Source organism: Anabrus simplex, chromosome 2 (assembly GCF_040414725.1).
Source record: "Anabrus simplex isolate iqAnaSimp1 chromosome 2, ASM4041472v1, whole genome shotgun sequence".
Classification (NCBI taxonomy): domain Eukaryota; kingdom Metazoa; phylum Arthropoda; class Insecta; order Orthoptera; family Tettigoniidae; genus Anabrus; species Anabrus simplex.
Genome location: NC_090266.1, coordinates 586,037,605 through 586,059,032, shown reverse-complemented (window position 1 = coordinate 586,059,032; position 21,428 = coordinate 586,037,605). Strand labels below are relative to the sequence as shown.

The window sequence follows — 21,428 nt, the reverse complement described above, 5'->3', positions numbered from 1 at the left end:
TAAAGCTTCGTTGCATTTTGTCAGGGCCTTCGAAGACGAATATAATATTTCGTCCAGACATATCACTATGTTTATGGCTCGCAAAGAGATTGAAGAAGAGCATGTTATTATTGTGTAATAATAATCCAGCAACGGAAGGAACTACACGTGAGTGATTTCGCTCCTTCCACAGTGGAAAGATTGGTGGCAGACGTGAACATGTTTTATTCAAGACTGGAATATAATGAAGGAATGCTTGTGGAATAGTGATCAGAGCCAATTCTTTTATGAACTAACGTCTTCTGCAACACTTACAAACAAAGGGGTAAAATCAACAGTTGGTCTGGTACAGTCTGTGGATAGTTCTACGCATAGTTACACAATTGATGTGACTGTGTCCATGAATATAAAATTAGCGAACAAGCTTTACATTTGTCTGCAGGAAAAGGATGGAACGTTTGGTCCGCAGGTTGCAAAAAAACTGATAGCAATGTGTCCACGGAACATCCATGTTGAAGCGAGTAAAAGTGGAAAAAATGACTGAATGAGTAAAATGACTTCGGTCCTCGCTGAGTATGTTGGTGAGAGAGGTCTATTACTTCGCGATTCCTGGCCAGGACACAAAGACTACAGAGTCATTGAAGAATGTTTTCCAAATAAAGATATTGCCACCAAAGACAACCAAATACTGTCAACCTCTGGATGTATGTATTTAGGCAATACAAGCTCTATATCAGGAGTCTTGTTGATTTTGTACGTTTGCAAATAGATGCCACGCAGGCCACGTTACATGATCGATACTTCATCAGCCGTCTTCACTCCGTCATCTACAACCAACTATCTGCACCGAGATACAGACCTATGTTAACATACGCATGGCAGGTTATGATGTGGATGTTCCTGTTGCTTCGTTTGATAATGTGATCACCGTGGGATTCGAGTTTGGACTATTGCAATGCGGGAACATTGTAAATAATGTAGAATGTCCATGTTGCCCTCGTTAAGTGTGCATACTGTTCCATTCAGCTGTGTTTTAATCACTTCATTGAAACTCCACATTTACACTTCGACGTCGAATAAAGGACAACACAGTATTTTCCATTGTGGGAAAGATGACTGTCAACAGGGTACTGCATGTCTTAAGAGTTCTTGTTGCAAGCAGGTGTTCAACCTTTTGCCAGATGATACTGCACCACATCTGTGTCTTTTTACTATAATGGTCCGAAGTGTCTGTTGCACGGTAGTTTCTGCTGCGAATTGTGTTTCTGCGATCTGTGTACGCCGTAACTTCCAAACATTGATTGTACACTAATGCGGGGCTTTACAGATAAATGCCCTGGATGGGTAGTAGTATAGGTACTGTATATCTTCGTATGTTAAGCGCACTTCCAGTCGGTTTTAGCCGTTCGAGCTGGGGTACTTCCCTCGTTAGTTCATCGCACTCTGGTTCGGCTGGATCAGCTGTTCATGCGGCACATGCGTGCCGTCGACAGTTCATCAGCAGCTGGCCAGTGCTCAAAACCGTCGAGCCTTTTTTCCAAATATGGGAGTGGTGCACACCTCTTCTTGTTTGGTGGATCTCCTTGTTCTTCCTCCTCTTGAAAGGGTACCAAGTCGGTTGATGCAATAAGTATTTGAGCTAAGGCTAATCGAAATTTCATTAGATCAAGAATGTCTTTCTTCGCAACTCCATTACATGTGGCATCTCTCCTGTACTCCATCCACGCATTAACGGCTGCCAGATCAATAAGGTGAATGGCAGTTTTCAGTGCCCACTTCTTTGTTTTAAAGAAGGTTCCGTACTCTTCCAACAGCTGATCGCAGATATCGACACCGCCCATCTTTTCATTATATTTTTTGGCTGCGTTTGGAATTGGTACTTTAATGTTCTTTTCCTTTTTTCCCGTCTCTCTACTTCATGAAATTGGGTTCTTCCCTGCAAATTTGAGGCCATGGTCACCGCTTTCGAGCCCTTCCATCGAATTAAACACATTCCATAATCTGATCGGCATACCTTCTAAAGTTCACTTCTTACCATTTTTTGGTAGGGTTTAAATGTTAAATTCTTCACTCTATTCGTCATACTAGTTCCAGTTCCATAGATTTCTTTCTCGCTTAGGGCATCAAGAAGAGGTATAGTTGTGAAATATCTGTCAAAATACATTTTTGAACCTTTACGTAGAATTGTTGATAGATGAACAATATATTTCTGAAATTTAAAGGTTATGTTAAAACAAAACTATGGTGTATGTTAAATACAGTAATTGTTGTAAACATAGCAGTTAATAATCACACTGTAATCTGTATTCATACTTAAAGAAAATAATACCGTATATTCTTTTTCATGGGCCATTTGTTAGTTGACGAATAAGAATAAGGTTAGCATATTTCAGTCCCAGCCCACAAAAAAAGGTGTGGGCAACATTTTGTGAAGCTCTACAGTAAAATAAAGAAATTATAATTGCCGTATCCATGCATCAAAAATACTATTATGGTATTACTTTTCATATCATGTAGTTTGATATCAATATCTAACAAATAAGGTAGATATGAACAGACTTACCTGATAATACACCGGTTCCCATGATGACCGCCAAAACCAGCAGAATCAATGTACTTCATAGATCCTCCACAAGAGTGCAGCACCAACTAATGCATATGAAAAAGTTTGCACAAACCTATGCTTCAAAACTAAAAGGCTCAGGATGTTCTCGGTCACTGCAATGAGTCGTACCAACTGTTGAAACGTACCCACACGAGTGGGTTCGAAACCCACTGTCGGTAACCCTGAAGATGGTTTTCCATGGTTTCCTATCTTCACAGTAGGCAAATCTTGGAGCAAATCTTAAGGCCACAGCCGCCTCCTTCCCTATCTTAGTCTTTTCCTATACGATCGTCGTCAAAAGACCTGGGTCGGTGCAACGATTTTATACGTGCAAAAACCTCTGTTGTTTGTACGATACTCAGTGTACCGTATTACTTACGTACTCATTAAAATATTTAAAGTACATATGAACAGTGTAGTTTTTTAAATACCTAGAAAGGAAGCGTTTGTTATTATTGCCGGTCTGAGTGGCTTAGATGGTGGAGTGCTGACCTTCTGAGCCCAAGTTGGCGTGATCGATTGCCCGCTTAGTTCGGTGATATTTGAAAGTGCTTAAATACGCCTGTCTCGTGTCGGTAGATCTACCGGCACGTGAAAGGAATTCTGTGACCTGTCGGCAAAATTCCGGCACCTTGGCTCTCTTAAAGCCATAAGTGAGTGAGTTAGTTAGTGGGACGTAGAACTAGTATCATTATTACTTTTGCTATTAGTATGGAAGGGCAGAATAAATTTGGACCAGCTGCATGTTGTTGTCTTTTGAAATACTGTATGTGTGGGATGAAACTTGCTACGGTATTAACAGATAGATGATCATCATATCAATATATTGCAGTATGTTACTAGCTACAGTCGCAAATAATCTCAGTACTATACAATGTCGTATGCTGTGATCAAGACGTGAGCTACCACTAGACTTAGGTTATCCTTTTTCGATGGTTGATTTAGTGAACGTCAAGCCTTTAAGCGTTTTGGGCTGTAGCCAGCGGAGAAGCCTGCTGTATTGTCAAAACTGTTCCGCAAGCTACTGCCCAGGCCTCTGCCTCTACCAATACTCAACACCTGATCAGTGGAGATGGTAGCCTAGGATTTTAGCAAATTAAAGTCCGGCTTGGTGGCTAAATGGATAGAACGCTTACCTTTGGTCCCATGGCCCCGTTTCAATTTTCAGAATCAACCTCCTCGTACTCTTAATTCCTCTGGCTTGGGGACTGGGTGTTTATGACGTCTTCGCCATTCATTTCATCCTCATTACGTCACCACCAAGCATATACAGATGTCATGCACTATTTATTTATTTATTTTATATATATTTATTTTATATTTATTTATTTTATATTTATTTATTTTATATTTATTTATTTATTTATTTATTTATTTGGGCCACCGAGAACGACTTTAAGTATTGTTGCATTTGACAGTGAACTTTGCTTTCTTTTGAGCCCAGAATTCCCTCATTCTTTCTGAGTGGACCTTCTTGCGTTCCTCTGTCCAAGGGACACATTTTTGAATTTTACAGCATTACCAGCGGTCGTACCCATCGTTCACTGGTGTATTAGCTTCCTCGAGAGATCAGTGGTGGTGTCCGACACATGATCACGGGTTCTATTCCAACCAACAAAAGAGAACACTAAACCTGAAAGATTTCATTTTAGCAGAATTACCTGTAACAAGAAAACTATATTACTCCTATAACAGCAGCCCTGCAGTGTCTTCCTACAAGGATGTAAAGTAAATGGAAGTGAAAATATCAGCACTCTGTTATCTATATAATTAAGTCAGAAGTATGAGGCGAGGAAGTCCGTCTATATACGATGACTAACACATGGTTGTTCGTTAGCAGTGGCAGTCTGACGGAGCGAAGCCTAGCACACCGATCCCCCTCCCCCCAGGCCCTCATCTATTACACATAGAGCAACAAGGCCCGTTAGGTATGGCTAGGCGAGGGGAGAGGGACGCAGCGCTCGGATGCCTTGCTCCGATGCCTTCCCCTCAGAAATTACGTGCAAGGTTTTTTCTCATTGCTTTCAAGTTTTGTAAATGGAACAATGTGTCAGATGCTTACACAATAATGTGCTTTAGATTTCCATCGTTCTCATTTGAGGTTTGGGCTTCACCGATAGCCTTGATAGCCCTCAGTATACGCCACTGGTACTATACATTCTGTAATTTATAAGGTAATCAGTTTCCAAGCTTGTCACCTATGCTCTAATACGTGATATATTGTGAAACTGTCTATTGGCTAAAGACATTCCAATGAAATACCAATATACAGACCTCTTTATCTTAATGCCCTTACTTCAACTTTACCCTCAATATCTTCTGTTCACGGTGCTATTACTTGTTTATAGAGTTTTATCCTAGCATTTTAAGTGGAAGGGGGAGGTAGCCTGTTAAATGAAGTATGTCCTCCTTGAAAGATAATTGCTCATCAAACGAAGAATGAAGTGATACTAAAATTGAGAAGAGCTATGTACAAAGTTAATGAAACGAAGCCAAGAGTGGCTAACTTTTGAAAAGTATTTCGATGTACAGTGGATAATAAAGGTACTGATCAAGGATGTATTCAGTGTACGGAATATGGAATATATATTCCTGTGAAGGACGAAAACTGGGTCGTTACACTGAAAGCGTCATTTAAAAAAGTAAGATCCCAACAGAAGTAATTCTGATAAGTCTGTTCCTGGAAAAATCAAGCTGAGGATCATAGAACAAGCAGTGGATATATGCGATCAAGATCTAAAGTAATTTCCGACAGTTTCAGATGGAGTGCAAAAAAATAATGAACATAGACCGTATGTGTAGGAAGATAGCTGCATCAGAACTTATTCTTCATCCCACCAAAGCGTCAATTCATATAACGAAAAGTCTTATCATGCATTGCAGTTAGTGAATGTGGAGCTACGACGGATACGTAGACTACAGAGGCGCAACGTTAGGGCCTGGAGGACCTGCAAAGCAGATGGACTCGGGACTTAAATGGGCGCTCAGACCTCCCTCGCTGAATGGTATGGACGGAGTCTTGGGCAAGATGAAAATATATAAGTCCAAAACAAAAGTAATGGAGCGTAGTCGAACGAAGTCAGGTGATGCAGGAAAGATCTTAGGAGATAAATTCTTAAAGGAAGTAGATGGATATTGTTACTTGGGTAGTAAAATAACTGACGATGGCAGAAGTGGAGGACATAAAATGCAGACTAGCACAAACAAGGAAGGCCTTTCGTAAGAAAAACAATGCTCACTTCGAACATTGATAGAGGAATTAGAAACGTTTTTGAAGACATTCGTCTGTAGCGTGACATTGTGAAACATTGACGATAACTAGCTCAGAAAGAAAGAGAATAGAAGATTTTGAAATGTGATATTACAGAAGAATGCTGAAAGTGAGATGGGTGGACCGAATCATGATAGGAGACACCTTAAGACACCCAGGTCTTGTTCAGTTGGTTTTTGAGAGAAGTGTAGGGAGTAAGAACGGTAGGGGTGAACAAGCATATTAGAACGGATATACCATGTAGTAGTTACGTAGAAATGAAGCGGTTAGCACATGACAGAGTTGCATGGAGAGCTGCATCAAACCAGTCTATGGACTGATGACTCAAACAACAACGACAACAACAATGTATGAAGCATTATCTGTTTTGAAACTACCATGAATGTCAGTGCTACTAATTGCAAGTAGCATGGTAGTTCACGTGTCACATTTCAAGCGTTGTAAATCTTCAGCAAGGGGCAAAAGATCTTTCTAGGTCGACACCCCGAAGAAATAGCATTTTTATAATATCATACAATAAATCTTCAGCATCTGATCCAATTTCAGTGAAAATACATTGCTTATGAACGTTCAAATCTCTACATTAAGGCTATTTTAGTACTGCCACCTGTAAACAATCGGTAGCAAGTTGAGTTTCTACCTCAGTAATTACCGAATGACTGTTCCAATTCGTATCAAATTTGCGTTTGTACCTATTAATAATATTTACGGACACTAATCTTTCACCATTCGTACAGCAAATTAACAATGGCACACATACACCAACGTGCCAACTATAAAACAGCAAATGAACTTAAACAATAATCTTTCGAACTACCAAAATGCCTTAAGCTATTTGGAACCCCTGCCTAGATTAAATATCTTGTTTTCGGTGCTGTCCAAAATGATGTGCCCTGTGATTCTGCTGAGTATATTCCGCTATATCTGGGCTTATTATTCTTTCTTGGAAACATCATCTGTCTTGTGCCACTTCTCGTTGTAGAACTGGAACGTATGACTTACACGTGAAACGCAAGTTCACCGTCGAGTCCATCTCAGTAAACCCAAGAGTCAAAATGACTTTCCATTGGAGCTTGTAGTCGGACTTGCCGAGCTGCAGACCATAGCTTAGAGCGTTGTCCGTTATCTTAAGCGTATATTGTATATGGACATACGATATGTTGTGCCTTTTACCGTATTTTCCGTCGCACCTCTTACACATCTTTGTCCACACTTCATTCTGACCTGACGTGCCAATAAATCTACTGGCACGTGGCTGACGTGTTTAAGCACCTTCATATACCACCGGACTGAGTCAGGATCGAACCTGCCAAGTTGGGGTCAGAAGGCCAGCATCTTAACCTCTTCAGACCCAAGAGCAAGGAAGTTGGGATAAAAATTATTTCTTTGGTTTCTTGACTTAAAAATGACCTCAGTAAGTCATATTTGGTGGTAAAAAGAAATATTTATTTTATTCATAAAATATACAGAAGGTGCACATATGTGCACCTCAGGTCACAACTCAACTTTCATCTGTGATAGTTCTCAAAACAGTTGTTTTTCATTATGTACAAATACACTTTGCATTTCACGCACGTAACTCGTGATCTTGATTTTCATCCCGAAAAACGGCATTTTGAGGCAAAATTGTCGTCATTGTAGTGGGGTAGGTGTCCAAAACCGTCTGTTCGAACGTCAACGTCGGGCTGTGGCACAACTCTTCTTTGCTTCCTTCGTGTTAGGTCAGCCTCTTGACTCGTGTTGATCTCCAATACTGATTCTCGACTTGGTCGACCTCGCTTAGGTACTGATCCAGATTGATGCGGAGTTCACCCTTCATACTGAATCATAGCTCTTGCGACAGCCGGACGGTAAGCAAGGAGTCCAAGTACGTCTTTCTTCGAAATTTCTTCATGTGCACAAAAGCGCTTGTACATAAGCCAGCAGTTTACAATTACTAGATCAATAAAGTGGCTGTATACTCTTACTGGCCAATTGCAGTTTGTATCAGTTCTGTAATAGGCCAGTGTTCCCATTAGCACTTGGATTTCAGTGAATTTCACGATCTCCTTCACTGTAGTACTCACAGATCTATGATTGCGCTTTTGCACGGAATTTAGATTAGTCTGATCTGCTACTAGTTGCCAGAACTGTAAACTGAAATATTCAAAAATTGAATACAGCTTTCCCTTTGAATAATCTGCATCTGGAGATAGCGCCTCATCAGTAGTCACTCCACGGGGTGTCATTCTGGAACAACAATGCGCTGGTTTACTGTTACAAAAACAATTGCTTCCTAACAAATTAATTAATTTCCTATTATAACTCGGAAATTCTGCACATGAATCAGCATAACATTATGTAATTTTAGTACCATGCGTAACACCCGTGAGGTTAATGAACTTATGATTGAAGAATGATTTTTTTCTAATTATAATTTCTAATTTTTCTATTTTCCTAATGAGTTTACTCCAATACTGCAACAATAATATAGAAACATTAATAAACTTAATAGACTTACTCTTTAGAAACCCATGGCAATTCTCTATGAGACGTTGTAACACTGGAATCAGCCGAGTCATTTCTATCTGGATCATGATATGTTTCTGGTTCTGATGGAACTTCTTCGTTATTTGGCACTTCCAGGGGCTCATTTATGTATTCTTCATCACTAGAATCTGAAAATTCTCCATCACTATTGTTCAGAAGGGCACTAATATCATCATCACCTAAGCCGGAATCTGTAAGAATAAATAGGGAAGTACAGACATTTTCTGTTAACTTGAACCTGAGGTGCACATATGTGTACCTTGTAATTTTTGCTCAAATAGTGCAAACATCAACAAAAATTCTGTGAAATTATAACATGAATGTGATAATTAGGCATGTAGTAAAGTTTATACATTTTTATCCTGGCTGAAAATAGGCATATACTAATTAAAATGGACTTACCAGTAAGCGAGGTTGGTCGTGCCGCCATCTTGGTAACTCTGCTTTCTTTCTTCGTCTGCAGCAGAAGCTTGTTCTACGCGCTGCTGCGATCTCGTGTAGATTTAAAGAACCCATTGGTACACAAATGTGTATGCGAGGTAAGAATGCAGATAAATCAAATCCCTACACTGTCAATACGTAATAACCGAAGGTGCACATATGTGTACCCCAGGTCTGAAGAGGTTAACCGTCTGAGCCACTCAGCCCGGCTCCAAAGTTTTTCAAATTTGTAGACTTTAAGATCAGATTTAGTTATCCTGTCTGCTTTACAGGATGCGCGATGAATATCTCTTATATTGTCCCGGAAAATTGAGTATGAAATGGAGCTTCACAGTCAAAGCTTGAAGACAACCGCCTCCGCTCGTTAACTGTACCTGTCACTACCAGCTATTATGTGTACTTGCGCTGATAATGTTTAAAACTGAAAGCCCTATCTTCGGTTCAACAGATTTCTACTCGTTAAGTGCTTACTCGTTAGAGGTAAGCAGGAACTACTCACACACCAGTGGCGTACGGTCGTTTACCTCTTAGTTAATAAGAATGACAGACTACCAAGTAGGGCGCCAACACTAATGATTGGTTTATAGGGGATCTTGTTCGTGTTTGTACAGTGCGAAAGATCTAAGAAGCATTCATAGAAAATGTCAAGCCAGTGTTACCTACTTTACTGCTCATATTCTTGACCGTCATCTTGAAATCATTATTATACAGCCCCTCCAGTTAAGAATGTTTCCCGTGGTTTCTCCATTTTCACACCAGGCAAATGCTGGGGCTGTACCTTAATTAAGGCCACGGCTGATTTCATCCCACTCCTTGTCCTTTCGTATCTCATCGTCGCCATAAGACATATCTGTGTCGGTGCAACGTAAAATACATTGTAAAAAAAAAAAAGAAAACAAAGAATGCTGAAGTCCTGAAATAAATACTAATTTATGTAATAAATTTAAAATCCGAATGTTTTCTGCGTTTCATGTAGATATTGACATGTAAAGTTGAGCCCTCTATATGTTGAATTATGGTTAATAATTATTTTCAGATTTCATTTCACATGTCGAAGTAGTTGTTATTTAGAACATCATTGTCCTCAGGTTCGCAATTGACTACTGTATGTTAGAGTTCTAAAGGGAGGGGCGGGAGGCCTCTTCGTGGCTCAGACAGACTTCAGCCATTTGCCACTGCATCCTGGATTCAAATATTGGTGACTGTATGTGGAATTGTTTATAGGACTAAGTGAAGAGGATGGATTCTTTTGGGATTTCAGTTTATATCTTACTTCATTCCGATAACTTTCCATAAACACTTACTTGTCATCATCACCTATATGTATAAGACAAGCCTCATCAGTTTATATAAGGTGTTCATAGCCTGATTCGGCCCTTGGCTTGATTCAGGTAAAGTACATGTTTATACTGCGAAGGGGAACATATTTTCAATATAAATCTCCATTTCGTGCCAGTGACTCATCGTTCCTTGCAAAGCGGAAGATAAGAGAATACAGTAAGCAAACTTTCTTTGTCATGTGATTCAGAATTACTAAGGAATCGTCAGAATTATCCCTGTTGGATCACCACATCATACCCTCAGTAATTTCGTTTTCTCTTTGCAGTAGGTGCAACAAGTACAGTTCCTACAGAGGAAAAGGATGTACACCCAAGACTAACATGATTTGTTGACTGAAAATATCAGTTTAATAAAGGAATATCGAAATCTCACCTTAATTTGCATTATAGTGAGTTGTGGATATCGTAGACGTTATTAGCGACAGAGCCCAGCTTCTCATGGAAGGAATTTTGAACGGCGATAGGCTTTCTAGTCGGCTGCGTATTCTAAGGATAGCGAGCCTGCCTCATACCGGGAGGCCCCGAGTTCGATACCCGCCCATGTCAGGGATTTTTACCTGGATCTAAGGGCTGGATCAAGATCAATTCAGACTATATGAGAGCAATTGAGGAGCTATCTGAGGCTGAGATAGCAGCCCAAGTATAGAAAGCTACGAATAACGGCCGAGAGTCGCACTGACCACGTGTCACCTCGGGCTGAGCAGTACTTGGTAGGCCAAGACCCATCAGTTATGTAGCGTCCTACTTGTTCGGTTTCTTTGTTTGATATGCTTTTTAACTGAGACCTTATAATTTTTCCTTGTGGACTATTTTGGTCGCTTTTCTTCCTGACATCAACATGGAAATATTTCAGTTTGAGGAGACACGTTAAATAATAATAATAATAATAATAATAATAATAATAATAATAATAATATTTGCTTTACATCCCACGAACTACTTTTACGGATTTCGGAGACGCCGAGGTGCCGGAATTTTGTCCATCATGAGTTCTTTTACGTGCCAGTAAATCTACCGACACGAGGCTGGCGTATTTGAGCACCTTCAAATACCACCGGACTGAGCCAGGTTTGAACCTGTCAAGTTGGGGTGAGAAGGCCAGCGCCTCAATCGTCTGAGCTACTCAGCCCGACAGACACGTTAAAGGACGACGTAAAGTTTTCCACGAGAAAAATATTCTTAACTTACTCACCGGCTCTTGGTAATCGGTTATGCTGGGGCTGTAGCTTTCTAAGGCCACAACCGTTCGTTACCTTCCCAGTCCTAGCCCTTCCCCATCCCATCGTCACCGAAACCTAACGTTGACATTGCGACGTTAAGCTTCCACCAAAGGCCTAAAAATTGGCGTAAAATAGCTTCGTAATGGAAGGCTTTACGAAGGATAAGCAATGATGCTTTCGGAGAAATTTGAATGAGGCTAGTTTATTTGTGTTTTTAGCACAGTCAGAGTTGTGGCCCGATTTCAGATGCTGTGTACAGCGAGAAGGGAGGAAGAAAAAACTTATAGGAGATACATTAATTCGAAATAATTGTGAAGTTAATCACAGATGCACTGTTCATATTTTCCAGTGCCAACCAACCAAGCAACCAATCAACCAACGTAAATTATTTACATAAATGTTCAATTTTCGGCTAATGGATTGAAAAACAAAATCCAGTTTGCTGTCAATAAATGTACTGTGCGTAAATACTTCAGTAAATTCCATATCTTTGGCTGAAGGTTAGCATAGTGGCCTTTGGTCTAGAGAGCCCTGATTTCGATTTCTGGCTGAACCGGTGTTTTAAAGCACATCTTGTTTATTCCTCTGGCTCGGAGACTGGGAATTTGCGTTCGTCTTAAATATAAGTTCTTTGTATCTTGTCCTGTTCAATCTTAGTAAATAAGTTAAAACCAGTTTTTTCTTCTTTTCCTATCGTTTTTCTCACGGCTGTGGGTGCGAACTGCGTCGCACATGTGGATTTGGCTTAAAACCAGTTTCTTCAACGATGTAAATTGAGCCCGGCTGTATGGTTGGGTAAGACCGAAAGCCAAATTAAAAGAAGAAAACCATTAATGTCCAGGACTGTGTCACCTTCAGAGTGTGCTGATATAAAATTAGACTTTGATGGGAATGGGACGACTATGGCTCAATGGAGGAAAATGTTTGTAATTTCCCCACTCTTCAACCTATAGGCATTAATGTCCGTCGACTTAACCAATAACAGGTACAAATATGTCTCCTTCTTATTTCACATATCGAAAAAGAAGCAGGAGAATGTAAGAGACTTATATTGGACAAGTCAGTAATTCATTAATGTTACTTGTTTTATGACCCACTAACGAATGTGGTGGTTTTCGGAGAGGCAGACGTACCGGAATTTTGTCTCGCAAGAATTATTTTGCGTGCCGGTAAGTCTACTGACACGAGGCTAACGTATTTGGCTTGAGAAGTCCGATAACATGTGTGACTATTTATTAATAATTATTGCAGCTAGGATAAGTAAGTAATTGGCTATGGCCTACATGTTTGGAAGGACAGTAGTTATCCCAGCATTCACCTGGAACTGAAGTGGGGAGACTATGGAATTTAACTTCTAGAATTGCTGAGCATCGGATTTCATAATCGTGTTTGTAGTTTTACGTGACCGAGTGAGTTGGCTGTGCGGTTAGGGGCGCGCAGCTGTGAGCTTGCATTCGGGAGATAATAGGTTCGAACCCCAATGTCGGCAGCCCAGAAGGTGTTTCCCATTTTCACACCAGGTAAATTCTAGGGCTGTACCTTAATTAAGGCCACAGCCGCTTCCTTCCAACTCCTAGCTTTTTCTACCCCATCGTCACCATAAGGCCTACTGTGTCGGTGCGACGTAAAGCGACTTGTACAAAAAAAAGTTTTACGTGAATTTTGGTATCGTGATCATAGCCACGGGAGAATGGGATTTCGAACAATCGAACAATCCGCTGCTGAGTGCACCCTGTTCCAATTTTAAATTCGTGGCAGTGTTAGGAGTAGAATTCAAGCCAACCGGGTGGGAAACTAGTGTGCTAATTCTTCGACCATGGCGGCAACATCCATCCATATACTTCGTGGTTACGTGCCAGATGCGACCGTGCCGGATGCGACCAGGCCATTATCGTGCCAATAGCGACCGAGTGGATAAGTATCGTGCAGCATGCGACCCATCAATCACTTACAATTGATCTGCTTTAAGGGCTGTCACCAAGTGGCAGATTGCTGATAAGTAGCTAACTTGGTCTTTTCTGAAATAAAGGCTTGACACCGTGGTTAGCAGGTTCGAGTGCCGTTGGTCGAAAGGAAAATATAAGAATGTTGCTGGCTTTACGTCCCAGTAACTACTTTTATGGTTTAAGGAGACGCCGAGGTGCCGGAATTTAGTCCCGCAGGTCTTATTTTACGTGACAGTAAATCCACGGACACAAAGCTGACGTATTTGATCACGTTCAAATACCACCGGACCGAGCCAGGATCGAACCTGGCAAGTTGGAGTCGGAAGACCAGCATCTCAACCGTCTGAGCCACTTAGCCTGGATGCAAAAAAAGAAAAAAAATCACCATCAGAATGTTGGCCGGCAGGGTAGGAAAGTTGGTGATAGACAGTTTCTAATCACTAGATTGCATGCCAAAAGCCTGGATTCAAATCCAAACCTTTTCGCAGTGTTCAAAGGGAGTGAGGGGATATGATGCTGTTGATGGTGATTCGACCGTCGGATGGCGACGTAAAGCATTGAGCAGACTCCTTGGTATTATTCGAGAGGAGTAGGCTACGTGCCGAAACCGGGTTTCATCTCTCCCTACGTCATTATAATAATCCCACATCCAGACGCGCAGGCCGCCCACGGGAGTCTGGTAGAAAGACCTGCACCAGGCAAGCCGAGCACGTCCTTGGACACTCCTGGTACTAATAGGGCACGATATGTAAGTAGTCCTAAGTCGTAAATAATTTCAGAGAATTAGGATCTTTCTTCTTTTTGCTAGTGGGATTACGACGCACCGAAACAGACAGGTCTTAAGGCGACGATGGGATAGGAAAGGGCTAGGAATGGGAAGGAAGCGGCCTTGGTCTTAATTAAAGTACAGCCTGGTGTGAAAATGGGGAAACTACGGAAAACCATCTTCAGGGCTACCGACAGTAGGATTCGAACCCACTATCTCCCGGATGCAAGCTCAGGGCCGCGCGCCTCTAACCGCATGGCCAACTCGCCCGGTGGGAAAAGACGTAAACGCATCAATCACCATGTTTCGCGTTGTAAAACGAGTTTCCCCCAGAAATGTTATGTAAAGTAGGGACAGTAGCTGCTTATAGGACTTATTGAAATGGCATTGCACTTCGTTTAGGTTACCTTATGTTGGGTGATGACACAACTTATCAAATGACAATTTGCTTGTCAACGCCGGTCGCATGCGGCACGGCTACAGATTATGCGGTCGCTAGTGGCACGGGTCGCATGCGGCACGGTCGCGTCTGGCACGCCACCATACTTCGTGGATCAGGCTCCCATAGCTAGAGCCCTGTGCAGATATAAATATATCATCCGCATCCGCAAATGGTTACCCGCATCCTAGAATGGTTATTCGCGGATATTGTAAATATTTAACTACAGTATATTACACCCAATGTATTGGAACGGATAGATCTGTTAACATAATACAATAGACCTGACACCTGCCACCAGACCCCGCTCCCCACCAATCGCTGGTTTATGAGGGAGTTTCTCTTGCGACAACTACCGACGTATTGACCTTTGTTCCTTCCTCTCATTAACTGCGGACAGGAGCCAGTTAGGCTACGATCAGATTTACGGCTTTATGGTCCCAAGGCTTTTTATATATCTCCATTCTCCTATACCACTGTCAAAGGTCGCCTAACCACAAGCAAAAATAAAGTTATCCTGAGTGAAAATGAATAAACTTCATTTTTTAGAAATTATCAGCAAAATGTCCCCCCGTGGCGTACAGTTTGCAACCGCCAAGACACTAACATCGAGGATATCCACTAATAAACCCGCGGATATCCGCATCCGTACAGGGCTTTACGGCCATAGCAGCCATATTGTAGTATGTTTGTGTTTCAATATACAGTCCGGCTCCATGGCTAAATGGTTAGCGTGCTGGCCTATGGTCACAGGGGTCCCGGGTTCGATTCCCGGCAGGGTCGGAATTTTAACCATCATTGGTTTATTTCTCTGGCACGGGGGCTGGGTGTATGTGTTGTCTTCATCATTTCATCCCCATCACGACGCGCAGGTCACCTACGGGAGTCAAATCGAAAGACCTGCACCTGGCGAGCCGAACGTGTCTTCGGACACTCCCGGCACTAAAAGCCATACGCCATTTCATTTCAATATACAGACATCTAACCCAGTACATAGTAACAACTGCACTGCAACACTTCAGGTCCTTCCACCATATTAACATTTTGTCTGCTCGGTCACCAGATACGAGAAAGCAACAGCATTGCTCTAATTCAGACCATGTGGCCCGTGCACACAAACCGTTTACGTCCTTGTAAAACAGCAACGTAACTAATACATTTATTTTGCTTTGCTTTCTCTTCAGTACCAAGTAGATACTTAGTATTTTATTTCCATTCATTTCCCGAACTTCATTAAACCTCTAATGTAATTTGTATTGGCAGTGAATTGTTTACTGTTTTTATTGTCCTTCATGAGGCATTAAACAAAGGCCTCTTTTATGCTTTACGGAATGGGTACTTCGGACACGGTCAGGATAGTGGGAGAGGTTGTACAGTCAGAGTGGGTAGTGAAGGGAATGGAACAGTTCTCTGCTATTGGTGGTTGATTGCACGTATCGTTGGTACCCCTTATCTCTGAAAACTCTACAATCGCTTGCATCGCTTTACATTCGCAGTATCGCAGTAAGCGCCAGTGTGGTATGGTCCTCCGCAAACGAAGGACGATCGCAGAGACAGCATGTTAAGGTACGCTCCAGTATACCATTTAACTTTCCGTTTTTGTGTGTACAGTAAATGTAACATGTATGTACAGTGCCTAATTTTTACCCACGTGTTAAAGTACCAGTATAGGGATAGTACCTTCTTGAAAAGGTTGCCAGTGTGTCAAATTAATGAATCTTAAGTGTAACATCACACTGTTCATACATGAATGTGTGCAACTGTAACCATTTAGTAACACCACACAAAAGACAACAACGAACCAAGTATTAAGACGTAAACGAAATATAATCAATTTATTTCTCAAAATTCGGATTTGTGATTAGATAATGACGGCTCTACTTATACAGCTATGGATTCGGTGGACATTTGTGTTCGAATTTTGCCATCGATTACACTTGGGATGACTTTCCGTATTTACCATTTTAGTTAAGAATAAGTATGGAGTGGGTCTTCATAAGTAGAGATTGACTTACATGCAAAAATAACCCAAGTGTGAGAGTGAGTGACCTTCACATTTGCTTTGTGGAAGATTTTGTACTTATTTGAATGCATGCAAAGCAAGAATTTGTCACTCGGTCGCATATTTAGTTCATGGAGATGTATGAAATACTTCTTTTTATATCAAATTCTATGCATTTTGTGAGTGCTTGCAAGCGAGTGTCCCGAACCAAATTTAGAGCAAGTTAGTTTTAGGGCTAAATGGTGATACACGTTTTTGCTCTCAAGCCTGTTGGTAGTTAGACGTTCAACACTTGAAATTATATTCAGTTTACCTGTTAGTTGTGTTGCCGCTTCAAATTAGGCATGCGGTATAGGTCCGGTGTACGCGCTCCGAGCAAAAAATCTCTGATAATATATATATGTGTGTGTGTGGGGGGGGGGGGGTAATATTTTTAGGGCAGATCTGGACATGTGATTTGGGACTGGAAATGCGGAGATATTCTCCACATTCATGGAGACTCCGTGATGTGCCGTGGCCACAGGTTGACCCACCCAAATGGCGTTAATGATACGGAAAATAAAGCGCGGTTTATGGAGATCGAATTGGTTCTACTTACTAATAATGTTATTTACTTTACGTCCCACTAACTTCAATTTTACGGTTTTCGGAGACGCCGAGGTGCCGGAATGTAGTCTCGGAGTTCTTTTACGTGCCAGTAAATCTACAGACACGAGGCTGACGTATTTGAGCACCTTCAAGTACCACCGGACTGAGCCAGGATCGAACCTGCCAAGTTGGGTCAGAAGGACAGCGCCTCAAGCGTCTTAGCCACTCAGCCCGGATAGGTTCTAAATACTAATGAACATCGAACAGTTGGTGTGTGTGTGTGTGTGTGTGTGTGTGTGTGTGTGTAAAGAACGGAGAATTGCAGAATTACACAATTTCACATTAATAGTGGAGGAAATTCCGGAGAAAATTTTACATTTAATGTTTTGCGGCGAATTGTTTATCGCATCTTCTCAAAAATTTCGCCTGAATAGAGAAAATAATATATGAAGTTCATTTGTACAGTGTACGCGCTCCGAGCAGAAATGCTCTCTAATAATAATCTATGTACACATATGTGTGTGATGATGACTAATTATTATTATTATTATTATTATTATTATTATTAGCGTGCATTACGAATTTTTAAAATTGGCATAATAGTATTTTATTGGCTACTAAATATAGTTTGAGCATATTCATAAAACGCATATTTTGTTTTTCAAGTGAAAATTGTAGTTTTGTATGCACATGTTGCTTTCATTTGCTACATGAAACAATACTAGGGCCTACTTGACAAAGAATTTCTTTACTTCAACACATGTACAAGGAACCCAAATTAATTTCAATACTGCCCTTGTTGTTTCAGAATAATTAAATTCGTACTCCCGTAAAATGTCAATAACCGCTTTTGAGAATTATGTCGCAAGATATATATTGAATATTTTTGTCGCATAATTTTATCATTGTTTTGACAGTTTCAGAAGAAAGATATATTTTTAAGAAATTGTTTTTAAAAAGTACAATATTTCTGTGTGAAGATGGGAAAGGTGGATACGAGGTAATTCCGCATTATTCTGGAGAAGTAATTTATTTTGCTACAACATACTCTTTTTCACGAAAATAATCACGTTATAAATAATAATAATAATAATAATAATAATAATAATAATAATAATAATCAAACAACATGGCACTGCAACACTGATGGGCTTTGTTCTACCAAGCGACCGCTGCTCGGCTCGAAGGCCTACAGATTACGAAATAACATGTGGTCAACGCGAAGAATCACTTAGGTCGTTGTTCATGTCTCTAAAGGCTGAGGTCGCTGTTTCATAGATAGCTACTAAACTGTTCTCATGTAGGCTGACTAGAGTTCGAATAAGCTCACAGATCCAGGTAAAAATCCCCGATCTGGTTGGGAATCGAATTCAGGGCTTCCCTGAAATGATTCTTGCTACCCGTAGACCACGGGATCGGCTAAAAATCCTTTCTTTCTTTCTTTCTTTCTTTCTTTCTTTCTTTCTTTCTTTCTCAATCCGTTTACCCTCCAGGATTGGTTTTTCCCTCGGACTCAGCGAGGGTTCCCACCTCTACCGCCTCAAGGGAAAAATCCTGAAGCATGAGACATTGGGTCGAGGTATAAAACTTGGGAGGAGGACCAGTACCTCGCCCAGGCGGCCTCACTGCTGTGCTGAAGAGGGTCCTTCCGGTGGGGAGGGGGGGGGGGAGTTCGGAAGGGATAGACAAGGAAGAGGGAAGGAAGCGGCCGTGGCCTTAAGTTAGGTACCATCCCGGCATTTGCCTGGAGAAGTGGGAAACCACGGAAAACCACTTCGAGGATGGCTGAGGTGGGAATTGAATCCGCCTCTACTCAATTGACCTCCCGAGGCTGAGTGGATCCCGTTCCGGCCTTCGTACCACTTTTCAAATTTCGTGGCAGAACCGGCAATCGAACCCGCGCCTCCGGGGGTGTCAGCTAATCACACTAACCCCTACATCACAGAGGCGGAAATGATAATATGTTAATACAGTCACAAGTAGCCTACTTTTCCAAGATGTAGGGGCATGAAGATCTATCGGGTTTCCGGGTATTATTATATTATTAATCTTTCTTGTGGCCATCTTGTGGGACTGCAGTGGTAGCTCACATCTACGTGACCCGAACTACATAGCCAACTCGCTCGATTATTATTATTATTATTATTATTATTATTATTATTATTATTATTATTATTCCCCGGCCAATATAGGAGTTTCGAAATGAAAATTCACGTCCCTGTGATTCGAATTCCTCGTAAAACTGGAGGTTCCGTGGCTATGTTCACGATATAAATTGTCATGTAAAACTACAAGTTTGCTTGTGAGTGATTCGATATTTCGTTCAGTGTGTTGTCACTTTTCAACAGTTCATTTAAAATCGATTCAAGAGGGAGATCTAACGAGATTATCAAACAGAAGAGGGTGACGCAGATTTATTCTACCACAAAAGATTAGCATGCATTCGGAGGGACGGGTGGTAATAGGTTTGAACCCCACTGTTGGCTACCGTGAAGATGTTTCTCTGTGCTTTCCCATTTTCACACCAGGCAAATATTGGGAACTGATTCTTAATTAAGGCCTGCTTTCTTCCCAGTCGTAGCCCTGTCCTATCTCATAGTCGCCATAAGACCTGTCTGAGTCGGTGGGACGTAAAACCAACAGCAAAAAAGAAAAGAATGCTGAGGGACCCGTAGCTTGTTACTTAGATTGATGAACACCTCGCAGAGAAAAGTAAGATTCCTAGATCTGTGATAAAAACTACAGTATGAACACTGTTTTATTGTTCGTGTACAAATTAGGTTTACGTCCGGCTCCTTGGCTGAATAATCAGCGCCGAGGCCTTCTCTTCAGAAGGTTCCGGGTTGGATTCACGGTTGCATCATAGATTTTAGCAGATTCTGGTTAATTCCTTGACTCGGGGACTGAATGTCTGTGTTTGTCCCAATACATTGCTCTTCATATAGACACAACACACTACACTACCAGCCATCATAGAAACACGTAAAAGTGAATATATTCCTTCATACACCCGCGACGTGACCAGGGTTATTCAAATTTAATACCATATTTTAATAAGTATTTTTGTATAATATTCTGCTTCTGACATATTCATTCTTGCCATAGATCTGTGTAAATAATTCTCATTCAGTTGTGAAACTGAGAAAATGCCAACTTTGTTAGTGTTGTTTGTATGGAAGAAATGTTACGAAGAGATATCGCCGTACCGTGACAAGCAAATCATCGAGTGAACACACATTATAATAGAAATGAAAAGTTATAGCATTAGATATGTTAAGCACAAATAAATGTTTCATCCAGTCAATTGGATCGGGATGGAATACTCTGAATGCAGTCTGATAGACTCGTGCTCTACTTTAGAGGCTATTACAGTATCTCCCGTGGACATTCTTAGATACTCTTCACACAGATCAACTCAAAGGAAACTGGAGTAGCTTGGATACTATGAAACTGGGCGACCAGGCAACGCCGCTTGTGTATTTCAATGGCAGTACTCACATGGCGCAACTGGAGTCGGAGAGACCGGAAGACCTAACCGATCCCAGTAGCCGCGACGCAGCATTCTGGTCTTCTTGCTACTCCAGTCTCTTTAGTAGCGCGATTCGAACGACATGGAAGAGCAAGTTTTTAACCTGAAATTCGTGAGCGAAGTTGAAAAGCATTCTGTGCTGTATAATTACAAAATGAAAGGGTCCTCAAGACGCGATGTGACAAACAGAGCTTGGACTCTCCGAACTTGTCGAAAAACTTGTGCCTCTTGTATACTTGAGGCTTCGAGAGTGTACCAATACCAAAATATACAAGCAATATATACACAATTTATGCAAGTTTAACATCTTCGTGTGCTAACAGCTTAATAATAATAATAATAATAATAATAATAATAATAATAATAATAATAATAATAATAAATAATGCGTTGGACAACAGACAAATTAACCTCCTGTCTTCTCATGATATCGCTTCTCTTTAGTGACTCAAAGCAAGCGTGCAGTGTAGAGCGTACTTAAGCTCTCATATCAACTGTTTTTTGTTATCGCATTAAAGAGCACTAAAGTATACAGTGCCAGTTTCAAAAGTCTCCTGTATATTTCATCCAAGGGGCAAAAGATCCATATGGGTCGGCGCCCTGAGCAAATCGCATTAAGAAAAAAAATATTTCATCCGCCTTCATATAATACACCGTCTGTCATATCGAATAGTAAATAAAGTTTCAAAGAATACAACATGGGAGCAAGCTACAAGCTATGGCTTTTTCCGTGTGTCAGGGGAACACACACGGAAGGTGATAGCCGGGTGACT

General features: G+C 41.1%; 1 protein-coding gene across 4 annotated transcripts in view; it reads left to right on the top strand.

Annotated features, from left to right (window-relative positions):
- stac (C2 and C2B_Munc13-like domain-containing protein staccato) overlaps nt 1–21,428 on the top strand; it is a 338,745-nt gene that overhangs the window by 110,625 nt on the left and 206,692 nt on the right. The window contains exon 1 of one of the 4 annotated variants that reach the window (XM_068226218.1): nt 16,051–16,102. The exons of the other annotated variants lie outside the window; for them this stretch is intronic. Coding sequence (XP_068082319.1) covers nt 16,095–16,102 — 8 coding nt within the window. The 5' untranslated portion in view covers nt 16,051–16,094. Of the gene's footprint in view, nt 1–16,050; nt 16,103–21,428 lie in introns of those variants that run through there. 4 annotated transcript variants of the gene reach the window in all.